Source organism: Epinephelus lanceolatus, chromosome 4 (genome assembly GCF_041903045.1).
Source record: "Epinephelus lanceolatus isolate andai-2023 chromosome 4, ASM4190304v1, whole genome shotgun sequence".
Taxonomy (NCBI): Eukaryota; Metazoa; Chordata; class Actinopteri; order Perciformes; family Serranidae; genus Epinephelus; species Epinephelus lanceolatus.
Window position 1 is genome coordinate 25299212 of NC_135737.1, and position 21560 is coordinate 25320771.

General features: G+C 41.5%; 1 protein-coding gene across 2 annotated transcripts; it reads left to right on the plus strand.

Moving 5' to 3' along the window:
- The first annotated feature begins 552 nt into the window (after nucleotides 1-552).
- itpkcb (inositol-trisphosphate 3-kinase Cb) lies at nucleotides 553-21388 on the plus strand. Of its 2 annotated transcripts, none has more exons than XM_033630743.2 (8): nucleotides 553-711; nucleotides 2685-4035; nucleotides 15880-15979; nucleotides 16070-16283; nucleotides 17147-17351; nucleotides 17974-18075; nucleotides 19124-19195; nucleotides 19358-21388. In XM_033630743.2, exons 2-8 carry the CDS (start codon nucleotides 2872-2874, stop codon nucleotides 19565-19567), a joined length of 2067 nt encoding a protein of 688 aa, XP_033486634.2. In that variant the 5' UTR covers nucleotides 553-711; nucleotides 2685-2871; the 3' UTR covers nucleotides 19568-21388. The 2 variants fall into 2 exon arrangements, with proteins under 2 accessions (XP_033486634.2, XP_078023206.1); XM_078167080.1 differs by having other exon boundaries at nucleotides 557-711; nucleotides 2813-4035.
- Nucleotides 21389-21560: the final 172 nt, after the last annotated feature.

Consider the following 21560-nt stretch of genomic DNA (forward strand, 5'->3'; position numbering starts at 1 on the left):
TTCGAAGTGTAGATGGCATGACCGCAGTTAAAGCCTCAAAAACTACTCTTTGGGCGAAACTACACATTAATTTCTCCCTCATCAGTATCAACAAGTTGTCTAACCAATAGCTACAATATCACTGTCAACCCATTTCCCATAATAGAGAGATTTCATGTTATATTGAATATTCTTGTTGCTCCAAATGTAGTAAATAGTGGGTGAAAATAAGGTTTGTAAATCATTTTCCAGGCCAGCAGAGCTTGTTTATGTAAATTTGCTAACTTTACAGGTAACTTTTTCGATTTAGTAATCCCATTTTAAGGCATCAAACACGCATTTTGTGAACTACAATCGGAAATTTCGGGGAGCATTTGAAGGCAGCACTGTAACACCCTCATGTGTAGTACTGTCAAGTAGTCACCAGACGTGTTGTTAGCCACAGAATAAATCTAAAGTCTTATGTCAGTTCAGGTGAGTTAACGTATTTCAGAGTCTGAACGTTACATAGACCTGCTGCTGTTTTGACGAGCGTTTCCTCTTTCACTCTGACCACATGCTGATACTACACACACACACACACACACACACATAGATAAGCCACAGACACATCCCCTTCACCCTGCTGTAACGTTATAAACCTCCACATCTCCGTCAGAGACTTTAACAGCTGCTTCACACACTTCACACACAGCTTCACACACACCTCAAGAGGAACTCAGGATCCGTCTGGTAAGTTTTGACTGATAGTTTTTAATGTGTAACGTGGTTTTAGCTGTCTACCAGCTCACATCTTATTTATTTATTGAACTTAATCTCAGTTAATACAGAAACTTAGTCTGTTTTGTTTGATCTGTAGCCACTTTAAAATGAGTTTAAGGAAGTCGTGTTGGGTGTCACTGTATTGCCACAGGCTTACATGTCACTAAACATATAGGCTAGATTAAGTCAAAAGTTATTGGGCAACATTTCCATCCTCAAAATATCTTAGTGCTTACTTTGCTGCCCACTAACCTACCCTTAATGCATGTATTTTCTTTAAAGTTAATTTCTAGAGTAAAGCAAAACTATTTTTGACTGTGGCCACAAAGTGTGTCCTTGAGATAACAAGATAGGCACTGTGTGACTCATTGATTCAACCGTTAAGTCATCACAGATCTTTTTATTGTTTTATATGTGTGCCAGGGAGGGACCATCTTCCCATAAATTGTGTGTCACTGTTGGAGCGTGTGTGTGTGTGCATGTATGCACACGCTTGGTGTTTAAAAGAATCTGTTCGGTGTCAGCATGGCTCAAGGCTCTCAGTCAGTCATTGCTCCCGTCGTGAGTCATTCTGTATGATTATTTATGATTTACATTGCACAAGAATGTTCTTGAGTGTGTGGTTCGCTATGAGCTGTTCTTTCCATTGTTATCCTTCCTGTCTTGTTTCCTTTCTTTGAGCATTCCTTCCTGACAGCAGGATGACTGTCGTGCCGTCACAGTAAATGACAGTGTGTAACACTCAGCAGCTCGACTGTATGTCATATAAAATGATGACGTGTCTTTTAATAGGAGAAAAGCTGGAATCTAATGTGGTGTGAAAACAGCAGTTTGGAAATAGGTGTCCGTAGGCTGGAATTTGTGACCATGCATAGAGGAATGTGTCATTCACCTTGACGTTAGGACCAAATAATAGATGTTAACCCCACCTGCTGTTTGTATTGCTGTGTTTTGACATGCCTGCCTGTGTTTGACACTTGTTCAGTGCTGATTGAAGTAGTTTATTAAGCAAAAACACCCAAGTATTTGCTAGTTCCAGGTATTTAACTGTGAACATTTTCTTTTTTAAAAAGCATCTTTAATGTAAAGTTGTTTTGGAAGACTTGAAGGCATCACCTTGGGCTCGGCGACAGACATATTTTCTTTTTTCTGCCATCTTCTTCAGCTAATGATTCATCTATTACTGGAACAAATATGTAAAAGTAAAACATTAATCGATAAAGTTCAGTCAATAATGAGAATCCTTAGTTGTTCTGAAATACAGAATTGGCTGAAAAGAAATAGGCCTATCATAGGCGTTGACTCAATTATACATGGCATGTATATTTGAGTCAATGTTGCCTCTGTAGTTTAACTTGTTCACATTAATGCTTTGTTTCACAGCTTTTTCACCATATTTAATGTACTTTTTTGCACTTTTATAAGACAATATACTTAACAGATAGCCATTAGGCTCTAAATAAAGTGCTGTGGTGATACAAGCCTACTCTGACATAGTGTCCAGACACAGGAGGGCAGTGTTACTCTGACTAACTCTGATGAAACGGAGCCTGAAACTCGTGAACATCTTGAATTTCTGTCACATTCAAATCACTCCTCTTGTCATATTTTCCTGTGAATATACTTTATGTGCCAGTGCATGTGATTTGATTTTCCCCCTGCCAGTTTCTATGTCCTGCTCCAGGAAATAATATCTGATTTTTATCAAAACTGATATCATAAATCACAGATTAATTGGCATTCTTTGGTCAGAAACTCTGATTAATGACAGACAGTGTTTACTGTGTCTATTAAGAATATGCAGGTGCCTTTATGTGAGCTGTTAATGATTACACTATCAGTCTGATTAATGGACTTGTAGACTAAGAGGGTGTGTTTGTTGTGGTATGAAACTGTGCATGAAGCCAGTGTGTGATAAATTATTCATCTGTTTGTTCTCACAGATTTGAACAAGGTGGAAAAAGAGGATGGAGCAATTGAAGTTTTCCCAGGCGTAATACATGGATTGTGTGACTAATGGCTTACTGTTCACTGTAGGAGTCACGGTTTAAGTGGTTTCAACTCTTTTCAGATTGAAGCACTGAGGGTGTGTCAGGGACTCAGCGTTACTACCAGGCTACGGCATGCAGGATGGGCCAAACTCGCTCGGATCTATCGCACAGCACCGCCACCCCCGGCAGAGCAAAGTGGAGAGCAGGAGACACAGCCCAGCAGCGACTCGGTATCTGCGGCTTTAGGAGCGGAGAGAAGCGACGGGGTGAGCAGCTAAACAGGAATCCGATGAAAAATAAAGTGTTATCGTGTCTGGGAAGGAGAAAGCGAGACTCCAGTCAAACTGAAGCGGATCTAGGGTGCGGAAACGGAGCCGGAGATCCAGCAACGCGCCGCGATCACAGAGTAGGAAAGTTGCCCAGGGACGAGGTTGTATCGACGGTTGGGGAACATCGAGCATCCCCGGGTTGTTTCGAGACCCCATCTGGCCTGGATGGTAATGTCGAGGCTGTCCAAGGCGTCGTGAACCGAGAGGCAGCGGCTGGCTCGTCCGATGCGTCTGGTTTGGAAACGCGGACCGGTGAAGTCAGCGGAGCGGGCTGCGAGGAGGCGAAACCCGGGCGGGAGGACAATGCCTCGGATCCCCCGACGAGGGCCATGGATGATCAGCCTCTGGGGGGAAACAGCAAGGGTCGCTTTGTGTCTGAGGATTTAACGGGGACTAGTGTGAGTGCAGCCCCGCTGCTCACCTCTGTCCCGGACTCTAAGCGGACTTTCTCTCGCCTGGCCCCGGATCAACCGTTGGACACGGGGCTGTCGCGAACGGACGACCACGCGGAGGTTAAGATGACAAAAAGTGACTGTAGTACCGTGTCATGTCGGCCCAAAGCGGCTGGTGACAGCAACAACTGTTGTCCTATTGAAAGTGAGGACTCTAATGAGGCCCCTCGGGGTCCCACAGGGGGGCAAAGTTATCTAGGAACCATACCCAAACTAATCATAACCAGAGACCCCAGTCCGACCCGCCCTCAGGTGACACCCACCCAGCTGACCGTCCGCACGGAGCTCAGCACCGGCTCGTGTCTGGATCCTCACCCCGACGATGAGTCCCCTTGCTCGGACAGCGGCTGCGGAGGGTCTCCTGCGCTCATGCGCTCACCTAGAAAGCTGTCCAACTCCTCCTCCATCGGCCTGTCCTCCGCTTCATCCTTCGAGGAGTCCGAGGACGACTTCACCGGGAGCGACATCGAGTCCAGTCTGTCTCCTGCCCGGTCCATGTGCAGCCCGGACGATGGGACAGGGGTGAGTGTCTTTTCCAAGTGTTTTCAACAACAAACCCTCAAATTTAGTGTGCAGTTACACAACTAACAGGAGTGACAATATGAGCCGCTGTCTGTGCTGCAAACAGGTTTTACAGCTCTGGCTACCAAAAAATTACAAATGCAAATATTGCACAATTGACCATCATGACAGGTATACAGTGCGTGACCATTCCTCAGCTGAACAAACCATGGCGTCAGGTGCATGACTACCACTGTTACAAAAGAGCTGGTATGAGATAAACAATGGATCAGAAAGTAGTGTGTGCAGCTCCATGCACATTGCACACACAGCATGCAGGACACATGCAGGCCAACAACCAAGACACACTCCACAAACATGTATTTCCTTATCTACTGATGCACGGCTGCTGTGCTCAGATGCACATGCACAATGTCAGTCACATCAGTCACTGTGTGTTGATATAGGCTGCCAGATGTCATCTTAGCCACACTGTTCTTAGTCAAATCATCAGGGGTCAGATACATGAAAGCTGCTCAAATATGTCATACTGATGTTTTAGGGTAGTTTATTGCTGTTCTGCAAATGCCAGAAAAGTAGCCCCAGTCAGGAGCTTTGCTGCACAGTGTGTGTCTCATGGTTTGAAATGTCAGTGACGACATTAAATAGCTTTTAGTTTTTCTAACATGTGCATCAAAGCCTGAACAGTTGGACTCACGCAAAACCCTGATAATAACCCACAATATAACAAATTTAAACCAGGGGAGAGGAAACCGCCTCTTATCTCCAACCCCCACTTCTCTGTGCTTTTAGTACCATGGCTCATGGTCACATGGCTCTGTTGAGCTCAGAGCGAGGACCATTTAGACACTATCTAGATACATATTTGAATTATTTGTCATCCCATTACAGCCACCACTTCAGCACTGTACAGTGTATGAATAAAGATGCTGTCATGGCAATTTAGAAATTAGTTTGCAGCCTCAGAGGCTTTGGGGTTTCCTTTCCTCCAGACATCAGCGGGAGAGTTTAAAGTTTCCAAGTAGGAAGTTGTGCTGTTTCCCCCCTGAGTCAGGAGGCTTTGATGTCGACTCGAAATGCTTGGAATGAGACAAGTCTTAAAAACAGGATGTCTCCACTTCAGTTTTCCAGTATCTCCACTTCTCTTCTCCGCAGCGTGTGAATCCTGAATGTCCAGGTTTTCTGTACAGGACACGTCACCAGGCAGGCATCTTGAAAGATGTTCAACCGTCAGCATGCCATTCATACTGTGCTGCTCAAATCATATGAACCTGGCAGAAGTTGTACTCATATTTTTTAATAATGAAGCCACAGTTATGTTTCCACAGTAGACGCTCCGCCCTCGTCTGGTATTTTATTTCTTTTTTTCCAGAGAAAGAGGAAGACATGACACAGACAAAATGTGACTTCAGTCTAATTTCAGAGCAGTTCAGACCACCCAGAGCCCCCGCTCTTACATATTTTCACCGTTATGCTATAACTGGCAGCTGCACCGAACACTTAAATATCATTGTGAGGTGGAAAAAGCCCCCAAATTCAAAATACAGTGAGCAGGGTAGACTATTGTAGCTTTCGTTTACATATAACATTTATTTAAATATCCCAAATCAATGTTTTATTTATTTTTAAAGGGACAATGCACTTTGGTCAGCATTATTCTCTTGTCTACATGTAAAATTTAAACACTTATAACCCAGATATAACAGGCAAAACATAAATATATCACATATCATCAAAAAATATTTTACTCTAACAACAAACAGGCTAAATTTCATTCTCTTAATATTATGTTAGTGCAGTTGGCATAGTTAAAACATAAATTAAACATAAATCTTACATTATTGACACTTAAAATGAACAGGTTTTTCAGTATTAAAAAAATTAAGTTTGTTTCATAAATGTGTTTTAGTCAGTTGACAGCTTATTTTCAGTAGGGTGGAATTAAAATAAATAAGTTAGTTTAACAACTAAATATCAACACAACCTTTGGATGAATATTAAGTTGATTCAACTGGATTAAATGTTTTGGGGTGCAAGCAAATCATGTTGGTTGTACTAAGCTAATTGAGTTTGTCAGATTATAAAAGACTCATAGGATATATTTAAGAAGATGCATGCACATTGTTAACTTAATTTTTTTAAGTTTGTTAAAAGTCTTTTTTAGAGTGTGTAGTCAGAACACCTTAACCAATTGACATTTAAACATTTGGATAATTTCAATTCTGGCCTCATTATTTTTAATGTCTTATCATTCCTGATTATTCTGCTTATTATGTGTTAAAGAAGCAAATATTGGAAAAGTGCCCATTATTATTTCCCAGAGCCTGAGGTTACATTCTCTTCTTCAGATGTCTTGTTTTGTCCATCCACCAGTCTAAAACACGAAAAGATTCAGTCTATAATGTTATAAAAACAGAGAAAATAAGCAAATCATCACCTTAAAGAAGCTGAGAGCATTTGGAGTTTTTGCTTTAAAAGTTATTGAAACAAACAACCAATTATTAACATAGCTGCTGAATATTTCTCTGTGACAGGGCAGGTCCGTCTGTGTTATTTTCTTTGTTATTCAAATGGAAACTCCCATTTAGCTGTTAGCAATAAGCAGTGACGTATTATAGCACTAATCCTTACCTTACCTTTTGCCCCACCACACAGGATTTACTGGTCTACCACTGACTTGATTGTTTGCTTGTTATAGTGTGAATTTCAGTACCAAACTAACGTGGCCTCCTCAGCAGTACGTGGGCTTACATGTAGCATCAACATTGTTATTCAAATGGAAACACCCACTTAGCTGTAACCAGTAAGTGGTGATGTAGGCTATAGCGCTGATCCCTACCTTACCTTTTACCTCACAGCACTTGGGACTTGCTGGTCTATCGCCAACTCAATTGTTTGCTTGTTACAGTGTGAATTTCAGATCGAACTAACGTGATGTCTCCAGCAGTACGTGGGTTTATACGTAGCAACAACACTGTGCTGAAACCTACGTCAGGTCTTGTGGGAAGAAGTTTTGAGAAGGGCTTGGAAACAGCATTTAAGAAGAAGACGTACACTTAAACCAAAACTTGAATTTTCAGATTTGAATCATCAGGAACACGACTGGAAAACTACAGAATAATACAGAAACTTTTAAAAACCCCAAAAATAACTGAGCTCCCCATTAATTTATTAACTGACGAATAGTTTCAGCTTTGTACATATTGTGATACTTCACCCTGTGGTTTTGAAGGCTACTGTCTTTTCCTTATTCATATAAAGATGTCATTTCTATCCCAGCTTTGTCGTGCCAGAGAGTATCAGGGGAAATTATAATAGATAAAAACAGTAAGAATCCATCTCCCATTATAACATTCGAAATGTCTCCCCTGGATCAGTCTATCATTTTGTCTCTAACCATAACATTCCTCCACATGGCAGACTTATAGATCGGCTGCCGGTTACAGTAATGATCATCTGAACCAGCAGGTCAGTGGACAGTGTCAATTCCTGGCTATTACACCGTCAGCCAGGAAATGAGCAACCCCAGGAGTTGCACTTGAGCTTTTGTAACAAACAGAATGACGTTAGCCCGTGGTTTCTGATAAGGACTGTGTTTTAATGGGCACGTTTTGTCCTCTCACAGTTGAGTAAAAGCTGTGTTGTCCGTCATACAGTAATTAACAGGCAGAGGGTGTGTGTTTGTTGTTACTGGTTTGAGGTGAGCCGTGGCCACGTTGCTGTAAGCTCCCAGCCAAACCAGTTACATTTTGTAGGCTCGGTGAGGTGAGCAGATACTTGCTCAAACATGCATACTCTAAGAGACGCACACACTTACAGCGATGCCGTGTTGCATTCAGAGTTCAGTGTGTGTCATGGAAAATTGGGCTGAAGGCAGAGCCGGTTGCTAGGCAACATTGTTGCCATATATGGTACTTTTTTTCTCTCCTTGTCTTGTTCTCTCTTTCTCACACACACACACACAGTATCTACTCTGTCCCTGACATTTGAATGTTATTAGATGTTAATTCCCTACAAATGTCTGCTCAGCCAACAAAGCACATATTATTTTATAAATAAATGTCATATTATGAGACACTCTTTCTGCCCCCTTGATATTTTTTGCCCCGAAACCCTGTGGGACTCACAGCGGAACAGAAAACAAGAGGAAAATGATTGTAAGCGGACACAAAAACAAGACAAAAACATGCACTGAAACTTTGAACATGTAGCCTACACGTGATGATGATTCTCCTTATTTATGCGTGCTTATTCACATGAGCCACAATCGCAGACTTGTTTTCCGTGACACGCATTATACAGAGTCCCACACATCACTCCCACAGTCGGCACTTACACAAAATCCATGATACAAAGCAAAAGAAAAAAAAAAGAATTCCATTATATTTATTAACAACTGTATTTTTACAGCGTGACAGCGTGAATCACTGGTGGAGGAACTATTCAAATACTTGACTTACAAGCAATAGTCCTGCATTCAAAATATAATTTAAGTAAAAGTATGTAGGTAACATTAGCAAAGTGTACTTCTATCAAAAGTAATGGTACTCAATGCAGTTTGTAGACCCTGAGAGTGTTATACTATCATATATTTTATCATTGGATTATCATTATTTGGTGAGTTATTTATAAAATTAATCATTTAATCCATAAATAATAGTATAAAATAATTTCTAGAAATGATAAACGGCCATCAAGAGTTCTGAGGTGACATCATGAAATGCCTTCTTTTATTTGTCTGACCAGCTGTAAACCCCAAATTATTTTATTTATAGCAAATGTCATGTGTTTCCTTGATAAATGACACAAATCATTACTCTGATGAACCGATTAATTGTTTCAGCACTTATACACATACAGGATTAGACAGAGACGACACACGTGGACAAGCTCAGAGGAGATAAATATACACTTTTATTTTAAGTGTCTTTTCTGAAGGTGTGTTTTAAAGTCGTGCCACCCTCTGTTAGCTCAGTGGCCCACCACAGCCGAGCTGTTTGAACGCTGGAGACTTGAATCAAGGGAACGGGAAGTGGTTTTAAAGCAGTGAAGTAGTTTTGAAAATAGAGCTCTGACAGTACCTGAAAACACCCTCAGTGTATGCACATGTAGTCACTCCTGTAGCCGATGATAGTCGTCTGACAGGTTCTACACACACACGCACACGCACACACACGCACACCTCTGCAGGTTACATAGTCCTGTGGAATTTGACACGGAGACAAAAGGAGAGCACTGGGAGGGTATGGGAAGGCCTGTTGTCCCTACCCCCATGATTCTGGCAGGAGATTGGCTCAGCGTGGGGCTCAGGCTAGGCCCCGTGGGGATTAGGGGATGAGAGAGAGAGGAGAAGAACAAAGGTGAGACTGAAGGGAAAGAGAAGACAGTTCATTGTGTAGAGGTTTGTACCCGCAGGGAGAGTGAGTGAGTGATTTAGGGCAGGGAGTATAAGGAAAGAGAACTAGTTCAAGCAGGCAGACGGTGGAAGGAGAAAGAGTGACATGACAGCTTTAGGTGTGTGGATACACTCGATGACAGCGGAGGAGATACATTGAGAAAGTCAAGAGAGGAAGTGGAGGAGTGATAGGATGTCGAAACAGGAGAAATAGTGAATTGGGATGACAAAACGAGGCTGTGTGAGGGAGAAGGGGGTCAGTGTGAGAAATTAGTGTGAGCTCATAACAGAGGATTATTTACCAGGCGACACAAGCCTCGGTTTACAGCAAGGGTTTACAGACTTGACTGAAGCTGAATACCTGGAGTAAGGCGCAGCATTAGCTCAGAGCTAGCGGCAAAGAAGGTTATAGATGACTGTGAAGGATCTCAGGCCGACAGAGAGGCACACGGCCCTGGACGAGCTCGTCTGGGGAGACCCTGTGCTGATGGTGCAGAGTATTTTGTGTTGGCTGCGTTCCCGCTTCGTCTCCGGGGCTGTGTGTGCTTGTGTCTGTGCCTGCCTCCTCCTACACTACTGCTCTGTCTGCCAGGTAAGAAATAGAAAGTGGCACATTTTATCCAGAGCAGTGATGCAGACTGTCGAGTGCATACGCTCATGATAATGAGTGCAGATTATATCAAACGTGGGTGAGCAGTTTTGGTATTCAAATGTAAATGTGATAGATATTCCAGTCTCTCGTGGCTGTGACAGTATGTCATTGTTGTTATGCACGCAGTATGGAGGTAGTGCTGTGTGACTGTGGTGATCTCTCTATCTGGGTTAAGAAGCCAATAAGCCAACCAGCAGGATCAACATGCTTCAGGGTGTATGTAATACTTTATGCAAACAGTCAAATTCTCAAACTTGAAATTTACAAGTTGGTAGGTGTACCTAATAAACTGGCAACCGAGTATAGTCCTTTCTTAAGTTTACAAAACCAGCCAGCTGATCAATGACAGAGCTTATTAGGTACATTTCAGAGGTCTGTGTCCACAACCTACCAGTGCAACATCTCAAAATACCTTAAAAAGATCAATATTCAATATCATTTTAACCCTTTGTGGTCAAGGGTACAATTACCCGTTTTTGACTTGATCGTACCTTTAAATTTCACCTTAAAAACGGTTGACCTTGCCTTGTTCGGTGTCATTTTTTTCAGCACAACCTCACCTCTGTGACTTTGCAGTTATTTTTTCATTTTGACATACTTAACACTTGGGCCTAAAATCACACAAAAAACACCACCAGTAGCCCGTTTTTACCATTTGTTCCTGCACCAAATGTGCACCAAACGTGGCAACAATATTCAGGAAAAAGCATGGCGTAAATTATTTATCATAAGTCTGGTTTTACTTGGCCTATCAACACAATTTAAAACTGGTATATAGTTTGAAGTTTGACACAAGGTGACTCAGCGAGGCTGCGTCTTGCTGCTACATCATCTTAAATTGGTCATGTGATTTTGACACACCGGCACGTCCGTGGACTCCAGAGGGTAAATTACCACAGGAAAAAGATTAAACACTGAGGGCATAACATTGATTAATATATAATAGTATATTGTAGGGCTGCAACTAACGATTATTTTCATTGTCGACTAATCTGTTGATTATTTCTTCAATTAGCCGACTAATCATTTTATCGAAAAATGTGTTAAAATGTTGAAAAATGTCAGTCTGTCTCTCCCAAACCCCAAATCTAATGTCTTGTTTCGTACTCATACAAAGGGTTTTAGTTCATCGTCATGGGAGAGTGTGTAAACCTGCCAATATCTGAACGTAAGAAGCTGCAGTAAGAGTATTTTGGGGTACTTTTATAGTACTTTTCTATGAAAAATTACTCAAACCGATTAGTCGACTATTAAAATAGTCACCGATTATTTTAATAGTCTATTAGTCATCGATTAGTCGACTAATCGTTGCAGCCCTAGTATAGTAGAATATCATGACAATGCCGACTTTTCTTTTCTTGGACAGTAGCAGAGACCAGCACAATGACTGTAACCAACATTAACAATAAGAGAAAGTGAGAAAGCGCAGTTGGTACCAGCATATCGATACCGCAGAAGCAGGTTCAGGTATTCTGAAGCGATTAATTGCTAAATTTACTTGTCAGTAATGTGGAGTTATGTTGTTGTTGAAGGCTTTAGCTTTTGTCCTCAAATATAAAACGTAACTTTAAGATGATTGTACCAAAAATATTACATTTAATATTCAGTGTTGTTTGGTTACAGGCTAAGAAATGAGTTACTTGTAATGAAAACTAATTTAGAAGAAAGAAAAAAATCCACTGTATTTATGTTGAGCTGCCAAGTTATTAAGCAAATGGTTTGAAAGATTAGCTTCAGCTAATAATGACTGCTACCAAGAACTAGCATGAGCACTACTTACAGCAGTCTTGGGGGCAAATAACATAGTATATACTTTCAGTAATGATTCCTACTTTCCCACCAAAGCACATTACTCAAACCTCCTACTCCTACTTGATCATGAGTCTATGCCTGTGTTAGGGAAGGTGAAGAAAGGGACACTGTAAAGAGACATTCTTGTGGTCAGCCTGACGTCCTCCATGACCATTGATGCACCACACTGGGATCCTACCAGAACACCAGAGACATTTCCCAGATGGATATCAAAGGGGATTAGAATGTGAAGAAACAGTGAAGAAAATACTAGAGAATTCCGCTGGGAGGATAAAATGATGATTGCCTGAGAGTAAGTGGTGGCGACATGCAGCAGTGGGGGGAATATAAATCCCGCGATGGAGGAACATCTTTGGGAAGTGAAGAGGAAGCTTATAAAACAAAGAATGATGAAATGATCTCTGTGTTATATATCTCTGAGTTATATAACAGAGAAAGAAATGGTGTAGGATGAACTGTGAGAGGTGAAATATGACCTCAGTGTTTTAAAAAGCTGGGCCGTGTGGGATGAGGAGGCAGGATGAGACAGCAGTACTGGTACACAGTTTGTTCTGTTCGAAGTGAAACAACAGTCCTGGCTTTTTTACACTTCATTTCCAGGGTTGTCTCTTGTCCAAACACCTCAGTGAGCAACATTAGCTCTGGCTGTGACTGGTAATTTTAGTTGGATACATTTGACCCCACAGAGGCAACACATTAAGCTGTCAACTCGAAGCAATTAGAGAGAGAGGGCCTGATGGCATGAAGATAAGAGAAGTGAAAGAAGAGAGGCTGTAGATTTAGGGTGTCTGCTTCACCCTCCTCTCCTGTCAGCCCCCGCTGGACTTTCATCTGTCACTGAGGAGGAGGAATGGAGCTAATAATAGTAAAAATAGGAAGAGAAACGCAGGTTACTGTGGTCTGATAGGTAAACACAGTTTGTGTTTTGTCCACAAACAGATGTTACCTTCCAAGATTATTTTTAGACTACAGTGTTGGCGGTTTCTAATAACTGATCTTGTGCAGTATGTTGGTCCAGCAGGCAGGAAGCATCAGTCTGATGCAGTAATATGACGTTCATTGATAGTTGCATAAATCCAGCACCCCCCAGAAGACCTCAAATTTAAACACACTGATCAAAGCTAACATATGTTTGTTAATTCAGAGCCAAATACTACTTAAACATGTCTTAAATAAACTGGAAAATCACCCCCACATAAACATATCTACAGTACATGTAAGTATTTCGCCCCCTCTACACAGGGGTGAGAAGAGGGCGAGGAGTGTCCTCACTGTCCTATAGACTCTTGTGTTATGAACTTTACATAACAGGTTCATCGTTATCCCTTACTGCAGCACTTTGGAGGCCAAGCGCTGACGACAGTTTTACTGTACTGACCAAGTGGAGTGTCTGAAGGTGGATTGCACGTTGACCTTTAGGTGGAACAGGGTTAGGCAGGGAACAAATGATACAAGCTGGCAAGGCGAAGACATTTATATATTTTTTCTGAAGACTATTTTCAGTCTCTCAAGAGTTAAGGTTGCAGTGTCATACAGCTGGATCTAAAGGTGAGAAGGAAGGTATGCATTAAAAAAAAAACACTCCCCATCAATGCAGAGGGGGGATTGTAGGGGAAATAGCCATTTGATTTCCAGGTGGAGCTGGCCAAACCAGGCCAAAATTGGCTGCTGAAGGCAAAAGAAGAATGTGGACAATTTAAAAAAGCCCTACTAGAGGCGGGGGAAAATGGATACAGCATAATATCACAATATTTTTGTGTGCCAATATCGTATTGTTACACAGGCACCAAGTATTGATTTTTTAATTACATAAATTATTTATATTACAAATACAAATTAAACTTTTGGTAGCCTACTAGAATTATATAATCATTTGCTTTTTAAGTCTACTAGATACATTTTGCTGCAATTAAAATGACTGAAGTGAGATGAACAGAGTAACTACTTTATTTTATTATATAAAACTGTTGATGTTGAAACACTTTTCCTGTGGGGACATAATTTGCCATTGAAAAAAGGTAATAAATTGCACTGTAGTAGTGCAGTATATTTTGTTGCAACACATTTAAAATCACAATAATATTGTATCGTGACTTGTGTATCGCGATAATATCGTGTCATGGGGCCTCTGGTGATTCCCACTCATACTGCCTACCATGGAAAACCTACTGATTTTCATTTAAGAATTTCAAATAGGGCTATAACTAAAGATTATTTTCATTACTGACTAATCTGCCGATAATTTTCACGATTATCAATTAATTGTTTCATTTATAAATTGTGAAAAAATTGTCCAACCAGCAGTCGAAAACCCCAAAACTCCTCATTTACTATCATAAATGACAAAGAAAAGCCACAAATTCTCACATCTAAGGAGCAGGAACCAGCAAATGTTTGACATTTTCATTTGAAAAAATGACATTCGATTATCAAAATAGTTGGTAACTAATTTTCTTTTAATCGCCTTGTCGATTAATTGGCTAATTGTTGCAGCTCTACAGGCAAATTGCAGATCAATTTGAAAGTCCTTTAATGCCCTGGCATGCTTATGCATGGATCACAAGTACAGCGTCCTGTTAGTTCAGTGCAACATGTCAAAATGAGTGAGAGGAAATTATCTCATATTTCAAACGTGGTGATGAAGTGCAGTTGGCGTTCCCATGTTTCATCACCATCCAGTGCGCTGGCAGTGGCAGAGGTTATGCTAGGGTTAATCTGTTGATGGGATTAAAAGTCTCAGGTCACAGGTGTCTCGTACTCACTCTCTCCTCTCTGCCTCGTGTCTCTTTGAAATCCTGACGCTGACCAGCTGTCTGACGAAGCACGAGCATGTTGCACAGTTTCCCATCACAAGGAATCAACACTAAATGGTTTTTCTCAATAACATATGACGTAATGCTTACTAAATAAGAAACTTTTAGAACTCCTTTGCTTATAGTAAGAAGCTGATTGAGAGGCTCAATTTCTGGGTATTAAAACAGCAGGAGTTGACAAAGCAGTACTCCTCAAACTCAAATAACGTCTGTTTTTTCTTCTTCTACTAAGTTAAACACAGAGCCTGCAGTTTCTGTTGCATTAAGACTGTTTTATTGTGACAGAGTTTCAACAGAGCAGCTGTGGAAAGAATGCATGTGAGGAGAGCAGAGATAGGCTGACATGTAAACATGGCAGAGATAGGCTTGGCAGGGAGCAGCACAGCCATTCATACAAGTCATTTAGTTATAAAAAGATTACTTTTATTGTTATAGCCTCTTGTTCCAATGTTTTATTACTCACATTAACCCTTCATTTGCGCTGTCACGCTACTGTTTTCTGTGTTAAATATAAAGTATGTTTGAATGTACCACACAAAAACAGATGGATGGTGTGATTAGAAAGACTGCAAAGAAGGAGCCAAGGACAAGATTACACACACACACACACACACACACACACACACACACACACACATACATTCCCATCCTAACCTGGCTGTGTTTGTTGTGATTTCCCACACACAGATGTTCTAATCAAGTGATGGTATGTTCCTCTCAGAGTGCTTGCGTCAAAGCCCCAGTTGCACACTGTCCCCACTCTGGTGTTTCCCAACGCAGATAACCAGGACACACACACACACACACACACAGTTTCATACACAGTTTCAGACAGTAAGGCTCTGTTTTACGACACTACAGTGGTGGCTTTGGTAAATGTTTTATGAATGGGCTGTGCACGTACGTTGTGCACCTGGCCTTGGCTAAAGGGGAGAATCTGTCCAATGTCTACTGAGGTGTGTGTGTCAGTGTGTGTGTGCGCACACTACAGGGTATGTTTTCCTTTAATGAGTAATCATTCTCCTGCCTGTATTTAGCTCATTGCTTTTGTTGTGACCAGAAAAGAAATCCTCGCACTGCTTAGTCACAGCTGCAGATTTGTCACTCGCTTGACGACCCACACCTTTTTGTAACAAGGAGGATGACGTTCTTTGTCCATTTCCTTTTCCCAGAATAAGTCCTGGCAGAAACTGAAGACCATGGTTCACTGGTCGCCCTTCGTTGTGTCCTTCAAGAAGCGTTACCCATGGGTGCAGCTAGCTGGCCACGCAGGTAAGCATAAATACACGGCTGTGGACAACATCCTCACACATGCATTATTTTCAGTCTTTAATCTTCAGTTTGTCTGCGGCCTTCCCCAAGGTAACTTCCAGGCTGGGGAGTATGGGCGCTTGTTGAAGCGATACTGCGAGTGCGAGCAGCAGTGCCTACAGAAGCTGATGGAGGACACGCTGCGCCCCTACGTGCCTGGTTATTATGGTGTAGTAAAGAGAGATGAGCAGGACTATAACCTGATGGATGACCTGCTGGCTGACTTTGACTCGCCCTCCATCATGGACTGTAAGATGGGAAGCAGGTAAGACTTAATCCAGGGTGTAAAAACATAACTGTGTGGTAAACATTTTCCAAGATCATGTTGACAGCAGTGGTGATTTTATCAGAGCTTTATACACACTAGTTTTTAGGACTGTTTCCAACTCAGAATTATGTCAGTTTAATCATATTTTGCTGGTCAATACGAGACTATTTGTTCCTTTTTTCCATATAGAGTTTGAGAGTTTGAACAGGGTTCAGCAGGAAGTTCAGTGTGACAGTGATGCTCACGTAATATAGTAAACAAGTCAAGTTAGTCAGAAACAAAAATGTGCAGCATTTTTTGCCGACACTAGATATCAAATGAAAGCCACAGACTGTACCGTATTAAGTTGCTTCTAAACAGAAGGGAGAAGATAATGTTATCTCTTTTCCTCCAGGCAGCTGCCTCCATCTCGCTCAGACTCACCCTAGGTCTGGGTCTGCAGCTGCCTGTAATGGGAAACTGAGGAGCGCTCATTCTGCAGCTAAATCTGGGCACTGTAACGTCCTGAGAAGTACACTGAACACTGACTGAAGGACTCTCAGTTGACTGAGGGGTCTCCAGCTGATGATTGGTATCTTTGACTTTCAGGAGACAGCCCTACTAGTTTTTTGCTTCTTTATCATATTTACAGTATATAAGAATATTTATAATGTCTGTATTTGTAGTCAACAAAGTGCTTCACACGATTAAAGAGCACAGTAAGACTAAATCAATCAGAAAATTACAAATATGCACAACAAAGACATAAAATGAATACAGAAAAACTCTGACTAAAACAGCAAAGAAAGGAAAGGGGGGGCATAACAGAATGATAAAATGAAATAAAAACTGTAATTAAATATTAATGCTTTTTTTTTCAGGACGTACTTGGAGGAGGAGCTGATCAAAGCCAGAGAGCGTCCTCGCTTGCGAAAGGACATGTATGAGAAGATGGTGGCAGTGGACCCCGGGGCCCCCACAGAGCAGGAGAGGGCCCAGCAGGGAGTCCTTAAACCCAGATACATGCAGTGGAGGGAGACGCTCAGCTCCACAGCCACCCTGGGCTTCCGCATCGAAGGCATTAAGGTCAGAGGCCGTCCTGGACACGCAGTCCTATGAGCATGCCTGGCTTTAGTACTGAGTGCTAGTGAAGAAACACATACTTCTACAAGATATAAATCAATCAGTGGGAGTAAATATTTATCAGCCTGTTCACTAGATGGACCACACACTCTGGAGAGGAAATGGAAAACAGTCTGTTAAAGTTTTTGTCTGAATGCGTGGCCGTAAAGGGGACTGTTCGTTCTTTCAAAAATAAATCCAGGGCTGGTTATCAGGCCGCACCAATAACTGGAGATTTGCATGAAGTCTGTCATGAATGGAAATATCTTATGACTCAGCGAGCATTTAAAGCAGCTGCTTTACTTTCCAGTGGAACAAGTACAGCAACTAAGCTGTGGCATTGGAATTTATATTTTTGTTGGTATTTGTTGTTGTTTCCTGTTGCATCCTTCGCAAAACACAAACTTTGATTAAATCTAATACTGATAATACTGCACTGAATACTCTGCAGGCAACAACTTGTTGCAGCCAAGATGAATCGGGAAGTTTAAATGAATTACTTAATTATTGTCCTTGTGCAGGTCAAAAAATAATCAAGGGAGAGCAAAACTTGATATCTTACGTTTTATTTTTTTTATTTCTACAGAAAGCTGATGGAACTTGTAACACCAACTTTAAGAAGACAAAGCACAGGGAGCAGGTGATGCAGGCCTTGGAGGACTTTGTAGCTGGGAACACTCAGATTCTGGTATGTTACTATTTGTGACTGTGTTACTTGTTCTGCTGCTGTCACTGCTCAATTTTTCAGCAAGGAGGCTTTTTTCCCAAGGAAAAGTTTGATCTTTCCCTGCTTAGGTTTGGTGCGTAACCTCCCCCATAACAGCTAACTGTTGTTTATACTTGACAGACACAAAGATATGTGCTGATATGTGTTACTTTTTGATATACAGAAGGGCCTTTGAGGTATTGACAGAAATAAACCAGCGCCAAGTAGTATCAAAACATTTCCAGTCAAATGATACTGCATTTAATCCTTTTTGTAATCGGGGATCTGATTCTGGAACGTCCTGACTCCCATCTGGAGTAGCAAACTTTCTGTTGCAGCCATCAGCGGAGCCACTTTCTGCGACTAATGGTCGGTTCAATGTCTGCCTAGTTAGCATGGGCTAACACAGCAGCAGCAGTTTAAGAGTCCCACCAATGCCGAGACGGCTCAACTCTGATGTTAAACCTGTTAATAACAGTTAGCATCACACAGCTAACATTTCCGAACAGTAAGCCCTGTCACTGTGTATGCGGCCTGGCGAACTCTCACCAGCTGTCTTCGTGGCAGAGCTCACACTCCTGCCACAGCAGCTACAACCCATACAGTCTGTGGTGAGGTGAAGTCAAGCGCAGTGTATTTGAAGCAGTTCAGTGTGCCGAGATGCCATCAAAACATTCAAAAGTATTGCTATACTACATGCCACTCTATTCCCATGATAGGTCTTGAATGAAGTACTCTATTGGTATCGGTATCACTTTAAAGTTCCTGGTATCAAAAATGTTTAAACACTCCCAGCTCTAATATTTCTAAGTGTTGGTAGACGGAAGTTGTGAAGTTCGAGGGAACTAGGCTACCTTTTTCCCAGCTGGCTGCTGGTGGTAGCTTCATATTTACTGTGCTGCCATTTCTTAAAATCTATTGAGCAGCAACTGCATCAAGGGAGGATAAAAGGTTTTAGACTAATAATTAATGAGGAGAGAAGTACAACAAAATATGTATTTTTCTGATGCCCTTCATCTCTTTTTCTCAGAAACTCTACCTGAAGCGGTTGGAGGAACTACGTTCAGTCCTTGAGCAGTCGCACTTCTTCAAGTCACACGAGGTGAGACACACACACACACACACACACACACTCAGTTTCATCATTTCTAAACAAACCCGTTGGCCGAGTTGAAGATATTGTGTTAGGATCCCATCAGTAGCTCCTGTACCGAATCACTTGCACATCTAAACTCACCTGTCTCACCGGTTTCTCCAATTGCAGGTTGTGGGCAGCTCTCTGCTGTTCGTGCACGACGCCTCGGGGAAGGCCAGAGTGTGGATGATTGACTTTGGGAAGACGGTACCCCTGCCGGACACTCAGACTCTGGACCACAGGACTCCCTGGGTGGAGGGCAACAGGGAGGACGGCTACCTGTGGGGACTGGACAACCTCATAGACATCTTCAGCAGTATGCTCCCGCAGACACCTTGAGAGTGACTCAGATGACTGCGATGAGACATTCTCCAGATGGTAGAAGAGATACAAGATTGGGAGAGGTTAAAGAAAAGGACTGATGATTACACAAACTAAGATTGACAGAGGAAGGATTAGAAAAGGGCCATTAGTTTGATATTTATGACCCACGCCATGATCCAAGTGTCTTTATCTTATTGTACATGTGTGAGAAGGAGATGAACCAAGAAAAGCGCAAGATTTCTATTGCAAAGTGGAATATGCCAAAGGCCAACTTCATGCATTAATGCTCCATTCGTGGGGACAGATGACCTGCGATGAGTTGAGGCAAACAGTAGTAGGATGACAAAGAGGGAGAACTGAATGCAGAATTGTAACGTTTATCTCATGTACTGTGGAGCGTACAGACCTCTGACAGTCAGTTTTTCTACAAAGACACACTTAACGTTGCTCATCTCCCTCCTCAACATCGCCCTCTGTTGGTTAGAGTCGCACACAGCACTCTCACAACCACGAACTTGATCCAGAGGTATGAAACCTTTTGACGCAGCCTTTCAGGAGCATTGGGTTGTATTTTTGTGATGGACTACATTTGATGTTTAAGTATACAGCAACACTAAAACACTGGTCAGACCAGGTGTTAACTAACTCAGTGTGTAAATATCATTTTATTTAATTATTTTTTTGGCCTTGGTATAACCTCTTTACCTTGTTTGTACAATTTCTGTGCCTAGCATTTTTAAAGAGCTGTTTGATCATTCCAGTGCAGTGGACTCCTGCTATTTTTCTTCCAAAGAGTTCACCCTACATATAATCCCAAAGTTTAACTTCTTGCAGAAAAGTGTTTTCTAAATTTTTTTTTTTTTTTTGTATGATATGCAGTGAGTTTTTTTGCTCGTTTATCTGTGCAGTAAGCAGCTTGGCAGCCATGTTTGTCTGGAATTTGTTGCACTATGGATCCTCACAAAGCCATTGAACAAATCAAGCGGTGCCTCTGTGTGTCTTAAGATGGGAAGCAGCAGTCAAGTACTGGGTTTACAAATGCGGACATTTCTAACATGAATATAATTTGTTGTGATCACTTCATTCTCTTAAGTCAGTATTGCTTCAGATTTGCAGGGAGTTTCACAGCAAAGCAGCGGTGTCACTGGTGAAATGAAACTGGAATTACCTGATTAAACTGATAAGTCTGTGTGACTTGAGCTTACATGTGATCTTCGGACTGGAAATTTTTAATGTGTCTTATGATTCAACGGATGACGAATCGAATACAACAGTGTCACTTTTAAACACGAGGCAATGCTGTCATTCGCATTTAACTACACTAAACACGAGGTTTGTGGGGTTGACTTTTTGTATGAGGATGGAGAGTTTACAAACAACATTGCTATATTTAAAGTCACTGCTTTTGAGCATATCTGTCGTTCCTTGGTTGGAATGCAGCAGGTCTGTGAATGTAACAGTCTTGAGACAGACGTCTTGGACAGTGTCAGGCAGCACTGTTTGGATGTGTGTTATCTGACCTCATGAAATTGGAATTCAAATTAAGTTTTTTTTTTCCATTTCTTAAAAGGTAAACATGCTGGGAGAGAGGTATGATATGGTGTTTACAAAGTATTACACGTCTTGCCCACAAATCCTCTATATTTGTAAAATGGCAAATGATCAGGTTTTCAAACCGGGTGCTGCTTTGTAAGTAAGAAAACTGGGCTCATAACCACATTTTGTATTTTAAAAAGGCAGTGTATTTTAAAATTGTAAAGCACACAGACTGGTTAAAATTGATATTAATTCCTTACTTTGTCCAAGTCATGGATTGCAATAAACTGGAAATAAGAACTTTCAGAGTTTTTTGTTCTTCAAACACACACCTCACATCAAACACTTGATTTGAGTGTTTTATTTCTTTTACTGAATATCCGTTAATTTAAGTTACGACCACCTTAACTGAAACCAAGTCATGACCAGGACCAGAGTGCACTGAGACTGTGACAAGACAAAGACTTCAGGG

Coding starts and splice junctions, on each gene's coding strand:
- itpkcb (XM_033630743.2), top strand. CDS start 2,872: ATGGGCCAAACTCGCTCGGATCTATCGCACAGCACCGCCACCCCCGGC. Junction 18,076..19,123: donor CTGGGAACACTCAGATTCTG/GTATGTTACTAT, acceptor TCTTTTTCTCAG/AAACTCTACCTGAAGCGGTT. Junction 19,196..19,357: donor ACTTCTTCAAGTCACACGAG/GTGAGACACACA, acceptor CTCCAATTGCAG/GTTGTGGGCAGCTCTCTGCT.